The sequence below is a fragment of the Scyliorhinus canicula genome, chromosome 15, assembly GCF_902713615.1.
Source record: "Scyliorhinus canicula chromosome 15, sScyCan1.1, whole genome shotgun sequence".
Classification (NCBI taxonomy): Eukaryota; Metazoa; Chordata; class Chondrichthyes; order Carcharhiniformes; family Scyliorhinidae; genus Scyliorhinus; species Scyliorhinus canicula.
Genome location: NC_052160.1, coordinates 91,238,912 through 91,254,019, shown reverse-complemented (window position 1 = coordinate 91,254,019; position 15,108 = coordinate 91,238,912). Strand labels below are relative to the sequence as shown.

Sequence of the window (15,108 nt, the reverse complement as noted above, 5' to 3'; positions counted from 1 at the left end):
GGGAAACATTCTGAAACAGTCTGGGGAAAGGGAATTATGGCTGTGCGGGGTGGGATGGGAATGGGAGGCAGAGTGGACAATGGGAGAGGAACAGCTTTTTAAACAGCGCCATCGAAACAAAAGGCCTAGAAAACCTTAGAGATATAACCCAGGAGCGGAAGTCTGAAAAGAATGATTGTTCTGATGACTTAAAAATAAAACACACTTTATTTACACAGAAAAGGGGTCATTACAGGAAATTTGTAATTTCCAAACAGGTACGATATGTAAGTCTGCAACGATAAACGGCACCTGACACTGTACATAATTAGAATTACCAATTGAACACTCGTGTATCAATTTGAAATAGATTGGCTAAGTCATGAACCACTAGGTTGCTGGTAGTGCAAAGAGAGGGCCTCGGAGTAAAAGACCGATCTTCAACAGTACAGCATGTACACTCTGTGACAGGGATAGTGAGGGAGAGGGGGGTTGCGGTAGAGGGTTATGTGATACAACCCTGTGAGCATAGCCAGTGAGTTCAAATACTGTTTGGTTCAAATGAAATAAAAAATAAGGAACATTCCCAGCTAGATGGGAACAGCTTCATCAATCCAGTCTATGTTTTATTATCTTGAGCAGGAGCACATACCTCGCCTCCTCAATCTCAATCACCTCAGGTTTGGGCAGCCAAATGCAGGACGGTTGCAGGTTCAATCACCGGTGTCGCCTCAACTAACGGCGGTGTTATGACCCTACCACTTTCTGAGCTCGAGGAGGGCTGGGAGAATATCAGACAGCAACAGACTGAAGCCCATTGATCTGACTGGAGGAGTATGTGTGGATCTCGGGAGAGCACAGGCACCCAAGGGTCGAATGGCCTGCTGGCGTGTTGACGCTAGGTGAAGTATTGAACCTCACCCCAGCCCCCAAGAAAGGTGAGATGGGGTTAAAATGAGCAGTTGATTTAGCAGGGAAACTGCCAGGATGTGTGGAGATTGGATCAGGCTGGTTTAGCCGGTTGCAGGCCCCTGTGCCATGTTCGAGTCTTTAGAGAGGGTGGGGGTTTCACAGAGTATATTGCTCTGTAAAAACCGCCAGGTATCCCCCACCCTTACGGCGTGAGGCTTAGTTTAGGAAATTACTGCGTAGGGTGGTACCGGAGCAGACTGAAGATTTTGCCTTGTTCTCTGATGCTCAGATAATGGCTCAAGCTACAACTAGTAGGGTTTCCAACACTCCAGGATTGCCCTGGAGTCTCCAGAAATTAAAGGTTAACCTTCTGGACGCTGGCACGAGAAACCCAGGAAGAAAATAAGAACTAAGGAAGAAGAAAGGTTTAGGTTTTGTTTCCATTTTCCTTGGATACTTTTCTGTTCTCGTGATAAAAGTACTGGAGATGAGAGAAACGCTCTTTTGACTGCCAGTGAGGAATCAATCAAATCGAATGATTAAGTATCTGTTCACTTTCTGACTGGTAAGGAGGTATCTCAAGAGGACTGGCAAGGTCCATGACGAATGGCAGGGCAGTGGGAAGTAGCGGGTCATGTCATGAAATCTCCAGGAAGGGGGAAAACACGGTGGCACAGTGGTTAGCACTGCTGCCTCATGGTGCCGAGGTCCCAGGTTCGATCCTAGCTCTGGGTCACTGTCCGTGTGGAGTTTGCACATTCTCCCTGTGTCTGCGTGGGTTTCACCCCCACAATCCAAAGATGCGCAGGATAGGTGGATTGGCCACACTAAATTGCCCCTTAATTGGAAAAAATGAATTGGGTACTCTGGGGGTGGTTTAGCTCACTGGGCTAAATCGCTGGCTTTTAAAGCAGTCCAAGCAGGCTAGCAGCATGGTTCGATCCCCGGACAGGCGCTGGAATGTGGCGACTAGGGGCTTTTCACAGTAACTTCATTGAAGTGACAATAAGCGATTTTCATTTTCATTTCATTTAAATTTATTTAAAAAAAATGAAATTCCAGGATTCTATCCAAGTAGAGTTGGCAACTCAAGTACAGGAAACAACTATTGGTTTCTAGCCTGGGCACATAGCGGCCAGTAACATATTGCTGGACATGAGGCCTGAAGCTGACCATGTGCCACATTATCTCAGTGGCTTCTTATAGGGGAGAAAGACGTACTGAGGGCCCATCGTTTATTTAAGGTAGGTTATCTCCCCATGATGTGATTGGAGTGCCTAAGCGATGCTCCAAATACAAAGCAGCTAACTGGCCCACTAATGGCGCTGTTAAAACTTATCCTGTGCATGAGAAACAGAAGATGCATGGATGCTCATGGCCCAACATACCCCCACTCTACCACTACCACTAAGCCAGGGAATCAAGACTGCAGGCTCTTGATTATCAAATCAAATGATATCAAAAAATGACTGAGGCACTGGATACTGCAAAGTCTATGGACCCTGACAACATTCCGGCAATCGTACTCGAGACTGGTGCTCCAGAACTTGCCACGCCCCTCGCCAAGCTGTTCATAGAATCATAGAATCACTACAATGCAGAAAGAGGCCATTTGGCCAATCGAGCTGTCACCGACCCTCCAAAAGAACACCCTACCTATGTCCAATCCTCCATGCTATCCCCTTAACCCCACCTAACCTTTGGACACTAAGGGAAAATTTAGCATGGCCAATCCATCTAACCCACACATCTTTGTACTGTGGGAGGAATCCGGAGCACGCCGAGGAAATCTATACAGACACGGGAGGAACGTACTAAATTGCCCGAGTGTCAAGGGATGTCTGGGTAATCGGGTTGCGGGGATGGAGAGGGGATGGACCTGGGTGAGGTATACTTTTGGAGGATTTGTGCAGACTCGATAAGCCGAATGACCTTCTTCTGCACTGCAGGGATTTTATGACTTCTGTGACTGACATCTACCCAGCAATGCGGAAAATTGTCCAGCCATGTCCTATACACAAGAAACAGGACAAATCAAATGCCAATTACCGTCAATCAGTCTACTCTCAATCATCTGTAACGTGATGGAAAAAACCATCAACGGTGCCAACTCGCAGCACTTACTCAGCAATAACCTGCTCACTGATACTCAGTTTGGGTTCTGCCAGGGTCACTCTGCTCCTGACCTCACTACAGTCTTGGTTCACACATGGACATAAGAGTTGAATTCCAGGGATGAGGTGTGAGTGACTGCCCTTCACATCAAGGCAGCATTTGCCCGAGTATGGCATCAAGGAGCCCTAGCAAAACCGCAGTTAATGGGAATCGGGGGAATACTCTCCACTGGTTGGAGCCATACCTGGCACAAAGGAAGATAGCAGTGGTTGTCGAAGGTCAGTCATCTCAGTTCCCCAATGGACAGCACGGTGGCGCAGTGGTAGCACTGCAGTCTCACGGCGCCGAGGTCCCAGGTTCGATCCCAGCTCTGGGCCACTGTCCGTGTGGAGTTTGCACATTCTCCCCATGTTTGCTTGGGTTTCGCCCCCACAACACAAAGATGTGCAAGGTAGGTGGATTGATCACGCTAAATTGCCCCTTAATTGGAAAAAATGAATTGGGTACTCTACATTTATTTTATTTTTAAAATCTTAGTCCCCCAACATCACTGCAGGAGTTCCTCAGGGCAGTGAACTAGGCCCAACCACCTTCAGCTGCTTCATCAAAGACTTTCCTTCCAACATAAGGTCAGATGTGGGGATATTCTCTGATGATTGCACAATGTTTTTTTTTTTTTTAATTTGGATTACCCAATTATTTTTTCCAATTAAGGGGCAATTTAGCGTGGCCAATCTACCTACTCTGCACATTTTTGGGTTGTGGGGGCGAAACCCACGCAGACACGGGGAGAATGTGTAAACTCCACACGGACAGTGACCCAGAGCCGGGATCGAACCTGGGACCTCAGCGCCGTGAGGCAGTTGTGCTAACCACTAGGCCACCGTGCTGCCCTATGATTGCACAATGTTCAGCACCATTCACTACTCCTCAGGCACTGAAGCTGTCCATGTGCAAATGCAAGAAGACCTGGACAATATTCAGGTTTGGGCTGATAAGTGGCAAGTAACATCTGCGCCACACAAGTGCCAGTCAATGACCATCTCCAACAAGAGAGAATCAAACCATCATCCCTTGACATTCAATGGCATTCCATCAACGAACCCTCCGCACTATTAACATACTAGGGGTTGCTTTGACACAAAACTGAACTGGACTAACCATATAAATACTGTGGCTACAAGAGCAGGTCAGAGGCTAGGAATCCTGTGGCAAGCAACTCACCTCCAGTCTCCTCAAAGCCTGTCCACTACCTACAAGTTACAAGGCACAAGTTAGGAATGTGATGGAATATTCCCCACTTGCCTGGATGAGTGCAGCTCCAATAACATTCAAGAAGCGCAACACCATCCAGGACAAACCAGTCTCCCAGCCCTCCACCCTTTCCCCCCACCCCACCACCCCCACACCCTCTTAGACCCTGCCCCACATCTCCTCTGACATCTCAGACGATAGTACGGAGTCCCTAAAATGTGACAATGGCTGCTAACTCTCTTCCTTTGAGGGCGACCTGGACTGGTTCCTGACTGCAGGGGCAGGGATCCCATTAAATAGAAGATAAGTGGATGAACAGTCAATGGACACATGGGCCCTGTGATCTCCTGCAGCAATTCTAAACTGCCCCTATGGGTCAGAGAAAGATTTTCCTGGATATTCTTCTTCCTCTTACGAGGCCCGCCTCCCAGGTGATTTGATGGCTGTGGAGGAATGGAAAAGGAGCATCGTACTGGCGGGCAGGGGTGTTGGAAGGGGTGGCGGGGAGGGGGAATGTGGGACAGGTTTGGTGGAGCAACTATTCTTTTCCTTCAGCCATTGTCATGTCTGCTCCCCCGCTCAAACCTTTTCTGTGCTTCACTGAGCTGCCCTATGAACTCTGGGCGGTGTGGGACTCTCAAATATTATCACTCTTCCAGTTGGCCTCAGCACCACTGAGCTACAGCAGAGTCAGGGGAAATAAATCAGTCAGAGCACAGCTGCCGACTGCTTTTGAATGCCTCTTACTAGAGCACGTGTGTGCACATGTGTGCGCGTGTAATTTGGGTCAGATCTACGATTCAGTTGTGTTGCTTTCATGGTTGAATAGCCAGCACACTATGAATGCCCAATAGGCTGAGGCACTGGAAGGCTATCAGCGACTTTAAAGAGAGGAAAGGAAAGGAGAAAATTAATTGTGAAGTGTTTTCAGCAGCTCCTTCAACAAGGCCAGAATGTTGACATAAAGAGGGAACATTTGTTCTGAGCACATGGGCACACAACATGTTTACTCTTGAAAGGTCCAACAAAAAAATTCCTTTCCATGGTGCCTTGGATTCTCAGCCAGGACAAGTAAAACATAAACACAGAAAAGTCACCGGCACTGGGATTGCCCATAATCCTTCTACAGACTGACCTGAATTTCATTTTCCACCCTCTCAAAGGCCTTCTCCGCCAGCCTTACATCCTCCTGCAGTTGAATAGCTTCCTGAGATTTAACACTTATCTCCTCTTTCAGTTCCTCTACCTTGATTCTGATGCCGTGACAGGATTTGGCCTCTTGCCATTCCCTCTGGGACCTGACCATCTCGGTGTCGGCCTCCAGGACCTGGGTTTTCAGCCTGCAGTCCCTCAGTTTCTCCTCACACTCCTCCAGTTTCTCCCTCATCTCTTCTAGCTGCGCACTGAGCTCTCCCCCATGGAGCTGCTCAGCTTTCAATTCATTCTCCCAGAACTCTAATTCCTCTGCCTCGGCGTTCCTCTCGTCAATCAGCTCCTGGAGTTGGATCATGTCCTCACTGATATTTGGTTGATCATCTTCCTTCAGCTTTTCGATCTCCATTTCAGTCGACTCCAGCTCAGACTGAAGACTCTTGAGTTTCTCCTGCTGAAGGTGCAGTAGCTGATTCAGCTCCCCTCCTGGTTCTGGATTGGAGCCTGACACCTTTTTCTCAGGCTCGGGGTCCTTGCCCTTGCCTTTTCCTTCTTTGCTCTTCCCAAAGGATTCCAGCCACTCTCGAGCTCCTTCGGCAAAGTTTAGGGACTTTCTCTTGGCTTCTTTCAAGTGGCTATTTTTGTCACTTTTATTCCGCAGCTTTGCCATCGGGGGGAGGCTCTGCCTGTGAATGTTCCTCTCTGCTCCCCGGAGCTTGTCTGAAACAGGCCGCAGGTTGAGGGAGGGCCCGGTGCGGTTCAATATCAGCTGAACATCCTTGGCTTGCAGGCCCCATTTGCTGAGGGATGGCAAGAGTTTCTCGTCCGGCATGAAATGTCTTTCAACATCCTTCCACTTTTCCTTCAGGGTGTAGCGCCCAGTGCGACCTGCAAATGAAAGCGTAAGAGTGTCACTAACACTGGCTTTGCACGTGAAGGAATGCAGGGGGGGGGAGGAGGCTGGCGATCAGAGCCCAACCCTTAAAGGGAGTACAAAGAAAGAAAACTGCATTTATAATGCACCTTCTGCCACCTCTGGAGGCTGGCAGATCAAGCCTCAGTTTACTTCCCTGCTAAAGGGCAGCAATTGCCTTGGTATTGCTTTGGAATGTAAGCCAAGATTTTGAGCTCAGGTCCCTGGAGTGGGGCTTGAACCCATGAATGTCTTCAGAGGCAAGACCCACTGAGCCAACCCTGATCCTAGGCCAATGAACACCATCAGTGCCTCTTCTGGAAAGACAACCATTCTGTTTCGCTACAGAGTCACCCAGATGTGAAATGTTAGCTCCCTTCTCTCTCCACAGATGCTGTCAGACCTGCTGAGGTTGTCCAGCATTTTGTGTTTTAGTTTCAGATTCCAGCATGCGCAGTAATTTGCTTTTATCTTTCTATTTCTCTCTCTGATTCACAGTCAGTTAAATCAATCAGATTTGTATTAAAATGGCACATTCACTCTTCTCAGGCCATTGCAAGGTGCTTTATATGCAGTGGGCTACTTTTTGACAACCTGTGACTGTCAGTGTTGCCACCAATTTGTACACAGCATGATCCGGCTATGATACTGAGAGAATTCCCTGTTCTTTTACATCCACCTGAAATAGTACGGGTATAACTTCTCTTGTCTAATTCAGCAATAAAAAGCATAAAGCTGCTATTAATCTAAAGTATTCAACATGAGCGATGGGGTCCAAATAGGCCGGGAGTTATTCTGGAGGGATTTCCTTGACTGTGGCTGGTTTATGGCTCAGTTGGTAGCACTCCCACCTCTGGTTCTGAGTTAAAGCTCCATTCCGGGAGTTCAAGTGCAAACATTTCTTTTTAAATTTAGAGTACCCAATTATGTTTTCCAATTAATGGGGCAATTTAGCGTGGCCAATCCACCTATCCTGCATATGTTTGGGTTGTGGGGGTGAAGTCCACACAGACACGGGAAGAATGTGCAAACTCCACACGGACAGTGACCTAAACCCGGGATCGAACCTGGGACCTCGGCGCCGTGAGGCAACAGTGCTAACCACTGTGCCACCGTGCTGCCCTCAAGTATAAACATTGAAGCTGACCCCGGGCGGCACTGCTAGAGGAGCTGTCCCTCAGATCAGTGATTAAACAGAGGCCCTATCTACTCTCTAAGGGTGATGTAAAATATCCTATTGCAGGTTAGGTGGATTGGCCATGCGAAATTGTGTCCAAAAGGTTAGGTGGCAGCAGGGAAAGCTTGCTCTTTCTGAGATTTGGTGCAGATTCGATAGGCTGAATGGACTGTATGAATTCTACGATTCTAAGAGCACGGGGTGGGGTTGTGGAGGCGGGGGGAATGTCAAACCATAATGCTGTGGCCAATATTTTCCCTTCAATGAACATAACACACAAAAAGAAAACAGATTATCTGGTCATAATTGTATTGGGTTTTTGTGGGATCATGCTGTGCAGAATTTGGCCACCATGTTTCCTATATTACAACAGTATCAGTGATCGATTGGCCGCAAAGTGATTTGAGAACCTGGTGGTCATGAAAAGGCCCGATATAGATTTAAAATTTTATTCGGGATGTCCTATAGGGGAGTAATCATTCTTGTTGCTATGTATGAACACATTCTTTATCAATTAATTTATATGGCTGCTACAGAACAACCTAGAAATGACCATTGACAATATCAGAAGAAAGACCAAAGGCACTTTGTAAAGGTGTTCCTTTGTCCATTAATTTAGCGGGTCTCAGGTTTGATTTAAAGTGAGTCTGTAATACCACCTGTGTTATGGTGGTGGCCGTTGGAGTCTCATAAAAGGGCATCAAACATCCCCTCATCTATGATCACTGATGGTGACTCGTGGCTAGAGCAATTCTTCCCCATTGTCAACTGTCCAGGTTCTCAGTGGCCCCCAGGAGAGGGTGCTTCGACTTTGTCGAGCAGGCCGCAGTGTCTGTTGGTTCCAGTAGATGGAGCAGTCACCACAGTGGCTGACCACAGTGTGGGCTGCATCGGGCCAAAATGGCAGCACAGTCAGCAAGACGTAGGCCTTGAACTCCCTCGCACCTCCTGCCGCTGCACCAACCTAACTTTACCAGAAGCATGGAGGAAAGTGCAAGAGAATTCAGAACCCCAGGGGATGATTTTAACCTAATCTGCCCAAGGGAAACTGACTGGATTCGGCTGACCACTAATTTTACACATTCCCCACAATTTACCTTCCGTTTAATTCCACCACTTCAAATTTACTCTGAAAATACAGACCATTAAACCTCTATCCCTTAATCGGGACTATCTCCAAAAGTCAATTCTGACAATTTTACAATGAACTATGGGGTAGAAATTCATTACAGCCTGTCTCTGGGCACGTAACCAATTTGACATATCATGAACCATTCGGCCCAAGACCCACCTGCAACTGTGCCTCAAGCCTCGTTATAATAAGTGGAGAAAGCTGCCCGCCTCTTCAGGGGCCGCTCGCCTGTTTTAATCCGTGACAATTGGGCTGCTTGCCTCGGAGTGCACCTTTGGAGGTAAATCCCTGGGGGTAGAGAACAGATGGGGAAGGCAGAGATGGTGGTTGGTCAAGTGAGTCTGAAGGGGAAGGTAGCCATCGGGCTAGCAGCAGCCCCCGGAAGAAAATGCCTGCTCCTCCTGGCTCACACATGACCTTTTGTTGGTGGAGGCACCCACACTGAGAAAGCCCGAGCAGAGTTGGCTAACTTCAGGACGGGGTGGTCAAGCAGGTGTGAGACCACTTGTAGGCAGGGAGCCTTTAACAGCATCCAGAATGCCTGAAAAAAATCACATGATCCAATGTGGGGTTGGGTGTACTTCAGGTGTCTTTGAGGCGTTGACCACATCCCCATGATATCGTTTTTTTTCGCTTCCATTTTCTAATTTCTGCCAGTCGTTTGAAGGTGACCCCATTTCCTTCCAAATATCTTGGGTTCAGGCACCTAAAGGCCAGTTTTTGAAAGGAAGCCTTAACTGAAGGGGCAATTTTGGCAGAAAGAGATAAACTTCAGGGAAGTGGTTATGTTTTGGAAGTGCCCTGTCACAGCCCACGGGCCCACTGGCACAGTTGTAAAGTGCCATAAATTCATCCCCTATTATCTCCCTAACCTGTTAGGTGACAGTCCCAGATTCTTAAAATATGGGATCCTTGGCTTTATGAACAGAGGGATTAAGTAGAAAAGAAAGAAAAGGATACCGATTAGACTTCAGATGGAAAATTGGATGGGATTGTGCAGCCCTTGCCGCCATGGTGGGGGGGACCTTCCGTCCCCACCAAAGACAGCGACCTGTGACGGGTTCCCCAGCAGCGGGATAGGTGAACCACGCAAAATTCCATCGACATTGGTGGGACAGGAAGATTCCGCCGGCAGCCAATGGTGAGCCGCAGGGAGTTGGGATAGAGGGGCAGAAAATCCCTCCCCAAATATGTCCAATTCTAAGCACCGCACTTCAGGGCAAGAGGTTTACTGGAATGGTACTGGGGTCTTCACTTTCATGGAGCTGGGACTGTTTTCCTTCGACCATCGAGTGTCACAGGGAGGAACCATTTCCACCAGCTGGAGGGCTGGCAACCAGAAGCCCAGCTTGAATTAGTATTTGAAAGAAAAAGGAGCCATGGAGAATGAGCAGGAGAATGGAACTAATTCGACACGATGGGCCAAATGGCCTACATTCACACAGTATGATTCCATGATTCAAAATAATGCGACCTGGAATTTATGAAGGGGAACTGGCACAAGCGTGGTTATAATCACTGCTTACAGTTCATCCCACTCCTCCCTAACACCCGACAGGAATTCCTGAATGTGTGAGAGATCAGAACAGACAGAAATAGAATATTTTTCTATATTACAAAAAAATCGTCGCCCAGCAACCCCCCCCACCCCAATCATCATTATAATGAAGGTGACCCTGCCAATTACTATCCGGAATAAAGTTGGGTTTTGTGGGACATTATTCACTCCTCCCAGGTAACACACAGCTCCACACAGGAAATACTCTGCTTACCCATGGCCTGAGCCAGGGCTATGACCACCTCCTGGCATGTGGTATTCTCATTCACCCCGCAGACCACTCGCTGAATTCCGTCCACCCACACCTTCAGTTCCATGGTCCAAAGTTCGGATTGGGGGAGGGTGGGAAGGCGGGAATGGACGGTGAGGAGACTCTCAATGGTGAACCTTCATGAAGACTTTCAATAGCCTCTCCTCAGACGATTACTGCATGTATCTCACTGGGGCGAAGACTCTGGGGAGAGAAAAAAAGATCATCTAAGTCAGAGCCTTGAGTTGAAAAGAGACAGCATTGTGTTTTGTAGTTGTGAGCAATCGAGCGCCTTTAGTTCAATGGTGTCCCATTAGCAGGGTTATTCTGAGACCCCTGACATGCAGCCTTCTATCCACCACCACCTGCTCAATCCAAACTCCAAAACCGTGTCCATTGCCATTCTCAATTGCATTTTACCAGTTGTTTTGTCTTGAACCCCCTTTCATGACAACTGGAATATTAGAGTCCAGGTCACTCAGGAGTGAAATTAAGAAGCATTACTTTTCAAATAATTGGAGCTTCCAAAGCCTATGATGAATAGATTTTTGTTGAGTAAGGGCATGAGCGAAATGGAGAAAAGAGAGGTTAATGGGGTTGATCAACTGAGCGGCCTCAAGGGGCAGAATGGCCTATTCCTCACCCCAGTCACAACATGCAAGTAGAAAAGGAAGAAAGAGGGACTTGCATTGACAGAAAATAATGTACTTTGCTTTTTAAGTGCATGTGGTGAATCACAGTAGCGTAATTCACACTGTATTACACATGTTGTACTATGTCTCTGTAAGCTCGGCACACGAGCAGTTGCGCTGCTCTGCCACTAGGGGGAGATGTACTGGGAGTGTACAGGAGTTTGTACTGGGCTCCACCCTTGGGTCCACCCAAGGCTCCTCCCCCTAACCGGAAGTATAAAGGTTGATTCTGAGAGCCTGCCTGCCAGTTCATCTGGAGTTCATCTTGTCATAGGCAAGCTCTGTTGTAAGACGATTAAAACCACTGTTCACTTCTAACCACGTGTCGCGTGAATTGATGGTCTCATCAGTGCAGTCACTGTTATAATGATGGAAACGTGGCAGCTAATTACCACCGAGCGGGGCTGGGGCATGATTTGACATGGATGGGGTGTTGGAAGTGGGGGGTAGTGGGACGGCGGGGAGGGCGGGGTGTAGTGAGAGATTAAGCTTCAGGGTCGGGAGTCGGAAGTTTCATTCGGCGCTGTTGCCAACCCCTCACGGGTCCCGGAATTGATGGGGGTTCAGCATCGATTTTCAGGTTGTAAGACGCCCGCATATTCTCTGTTTAAGCCGGCACTTAGCCGCTGAAATGGAGAATCCAGCCTGTTGAGTGAGGTGATGAAGGAGCTGTGCTCCGAAAGCGAGTGATTCGAAACAAACCTGTTGGACTTTAACTTGGTGTTGTAAGACTTCTTATTGAATGAGGTGACAACATTAATGAGAGACATAGGGCGGGATTCTCCAACCGGGTCCTGCCGGGTCGGAGACTAATGCCGGGGGACGTCGTGAATCCCGCCCCGCCGGCCGCCAAATTCTCTGGCATCAGAGATTCGGTGGGGGCGGGAATCGCACCGCGCCAGTCGGCGGCCGCATGCAGCCCCTCCCCCCCCGGCGATTCTCCGACCCGCGATGGGCCGAAGTCCCGCACGTCCTTTGCCAGTCCCGCCGGGGTAAATTAGACCAGGTCCCTTACCGGCGGGACCTGGCGGCACGGGCGGGCTCCGGGGTCCTAGGGGTGGCGGGGTGATCTGGCCCCGGGGGGATGCCCCCATGGTGGCCTGGCCCGCAATCGGGGCCCACCAATCCGCGGGCGGGCCTGTGCCGTGGGGGCACTCTTTTCCTACGCGCCGGCCATGTCAGACTCCGCGATGGCCGACGCGTAGGTGAACCCCCTCCTGCGCATGCACTGAGATGACGTCAGCAGCCGCTGACGCTCCTGCGCATGCGCGGACCCGCATCGGCCGGCCGAGTCTCTTCGGCCCCGGCAGGCGTGGCGCCAAAGGCCTTCCACGCCGGCCGGCGGGGCACACCTTTGGGGCGTGCCGACGCCGGAGTGGTTCACGCCACTCCGTCCCGCCAGGACCCCCCGTCCCGTCGGGTATGGGAGAATCCCGCCCATAGAATTCCAGGATATTTTTGCTCGTGGAAATTGAGTACCCAATTATTATTATTTTCCAATTAAGGGGCAATTTAGCCTGGCCAATCCACCTAACTTGCACATCTTTGTGTTGTGGGGGTGAAACCCTCGCAGACATGGGGAGAATGTGCAAACCCCACATGGACAGTGACCCAGGGCCAGGATTCAAACCCAGATCCTCAGTGCCACAGTCCCAGTGCTAACCACTGTGCCACATGCCGCCATTTTGCTGGTGGAAATGGCTGATCTACCACTGTGAGATGAAATAGACAGGTAATGTCACAAATTATGTCTTCCCACTTGTGTACCTCCTTCTCACCATCTCAGTATTTTGAGTCTCTCCTGTGTCATATTTATTCCAATAAAGCCTTCCACCGGTACATCATCTCGGTATTTAGAAACTTTACCTGACAAATCCCACCATGTGCAAACTCCCACCAGGGTGAATCACTTCTGGGTGAATTCATGCACACTACCCCTCACACCTAGAACCCCCTCCCCACCACGTGGCTGAGCTCACCCCTGTACATGGGCCCTTCTGCACATCCATTTTCCCAACTACACTGGTGAAGCCAACACTGTACAGAACACCACCATCTTACTCCGCAGAAAGAAAGACATCCCCCCAGCTACCCGGTCACACACTTTTGGACATGATGGTCGGGCTGGGTTGGCTAGGGGGAGCACGGAGAAAGGGGGAGAACTCTGGATTGAGGCGCTGCAGAGGATCAACTCCCCCCTCCTCATGCATAGGACTAAGCCTGGTGCAGCTCGATGTGGTGCACAGAGCACACCTAACCAAGAAAAGAATGAATGGATTCTTCCCGGAGATGGAGGACAAGTGCAAGCAGTGTCAGGGGGGCCCGGCCAACTACACCCACATGTTCTGGCCCTGCCCCAGACGCAATGAGTTCTGGACAACCTTCTTCAAGGCCATGTCTGAGTTTTTAAAAATAAATTTAGAGTACCCAATTATTTTTTTTCCAAGTAAGGGGCAATTTAGTGTGGTCAATCCACCTAACCTGCACATCTGGCCACGTCCAGGGTTGTGGGGGGTTAAGGTGGAGCCAGACCCACTTCTAGCGGTCTTCGGGTTGTCGAAGCAGCCAGAGTTCTTCACAGGGAAAGGGGCAGGCGCCCTGGCCTTCGTCTCTCTGCTCACCCAGAGACATCTGCTAGGTTGGAAGTCGGCAGAGCCACCCAGAGGCTCAGAGTGGTTCTCAGACCTGGCCGAATTCCTGAAGATAAAAAACTTAAAACTTTCAATCAGGGGGTCCGAGGAGAGATTCCGCGACACATGGAGGTTTACCAGCCTTTTCGAGGACCAGCATCCCGAGGGGGGACAGACAGGAGGGGAGGGGGTGAGGTAAGGGGGAGGACATGGTAGCGGGGGAGGGGGAGGGGAGCTGGAGAATGGAGGGAAGGGGAGAACCACGGGGGAGAAGGAAATACACTCACGGCACAGTAGCGAGACAGGGAGGAAGGCCCTACGTCTGGATTGGCACAGGCCCTTCCCACACGTAAAGAACTTCAGGACATCCTACTCATCCCCTAAAGTCAACGGTTTGACAAGACTCTCCCTGTCATGATAAATGTAAGTAAAATGTTCTCAATGTAACTATGTACACCATTTTAAATAAGGAAACGTGATTATGAAGACCATAGTCATAGAAACGGTGACAGCCTGTGATGTATATGTTGTTGATGTGGTTGTTGTTCGTGCTGTTTTCTGTTGTTTTATTTATTTATGCGTTGTATAAATTTTGATATTACGTGTTAAAATTCGAATAAAAATACTTTAAAAAAAGAGAGCAAACAACATCAATACTTATTTGCATGTTGTGTTGGGACAGATGTGTTAAAATGTATAGTTGCAAATCTTTTGATTCACTCTGAAATGCAGGCCTTGCTCTGAAAGATCTAGAACTCTCTCGGTGACAATCGCTATGCTGTGGTCAAAACATTTCAGTGAACTGCCTGATTTGTAACCAGTTCAACTTGATTCAGGAAGGCCCACAGTTGAATCGACCTGTTTATTGCTGTTATGCATGGTTTGACAACTCTGATTGGACAGATTCCTGGTAATTTAATCATATATCGAAACACCTTCAACTGCAACCCCCCCCCCCCCCCCCACTCTCCCACACTCTGAGTGTTGGCTGCCAAACGCATCCACCCTCTAGGTCCACACTATGTCAGCTGTAGTTCAGCTGGGAGCACTTTCATCTCTGAATAAGAGGGTTGTGGATTCCAGGCCTACTCCAGGCCCAGTGCAAAGAGATAACCCGATGCTCCAGTGCTGCGCCAAGGGAGTGCTGCACTGTCAGCAGTGCTGCCTTTTGGCTGAGACATTAAACTGAGTTCCCTGTCGGGCTCTCTCACGGAGCACTACTCTTTCTTTTTTTTTAATAAACAATTTTATTGAGGTAGTTTTTGGCTTTATAAACAGTTACAGACATCATCAGAAAGGAAGCAAAAAAGGCAAAAATGTGCAAACATCCACGTACTTTCAATA

General features: G+C 48.9%; 1 protein-coding gene across 3 annotated transcripts in view; it reads right to left on the bottom strand.

Moving 5' to 3' along the window:
• LOC119978853 (ras association domain-containing protein 8-like) overlaps nt 1-15,108 on the bottom strand; it is a 150,866-nt gene that overhangs the window by 56,386 nt on the left and 79,372 nt on the right. For 2 of the 3 annotated variants that reach the window (XM_038820749.1, XM_038820748.1), the window contains exons 2-3: nt 10,407-10,646; nt 5,396-6,300 (exon numbers count right to left, since the gene is read on the bottom strand). In XM_038820749.1, coding sequence (XP_038676677.1) covers nt 5,396-6,300; nt 10,407-10,509 — 1,008 coding nt within the window. In that variant the 5' untranslated portion in view covers nt 10,510-10,646. The remainder of the gene's footprint in view (nt 1-5,395; nt 6,301-10,406; nt 10,647-15,108) is intronic. The other variant, XM_038820750.1, reaches the window with a different exon arrangement.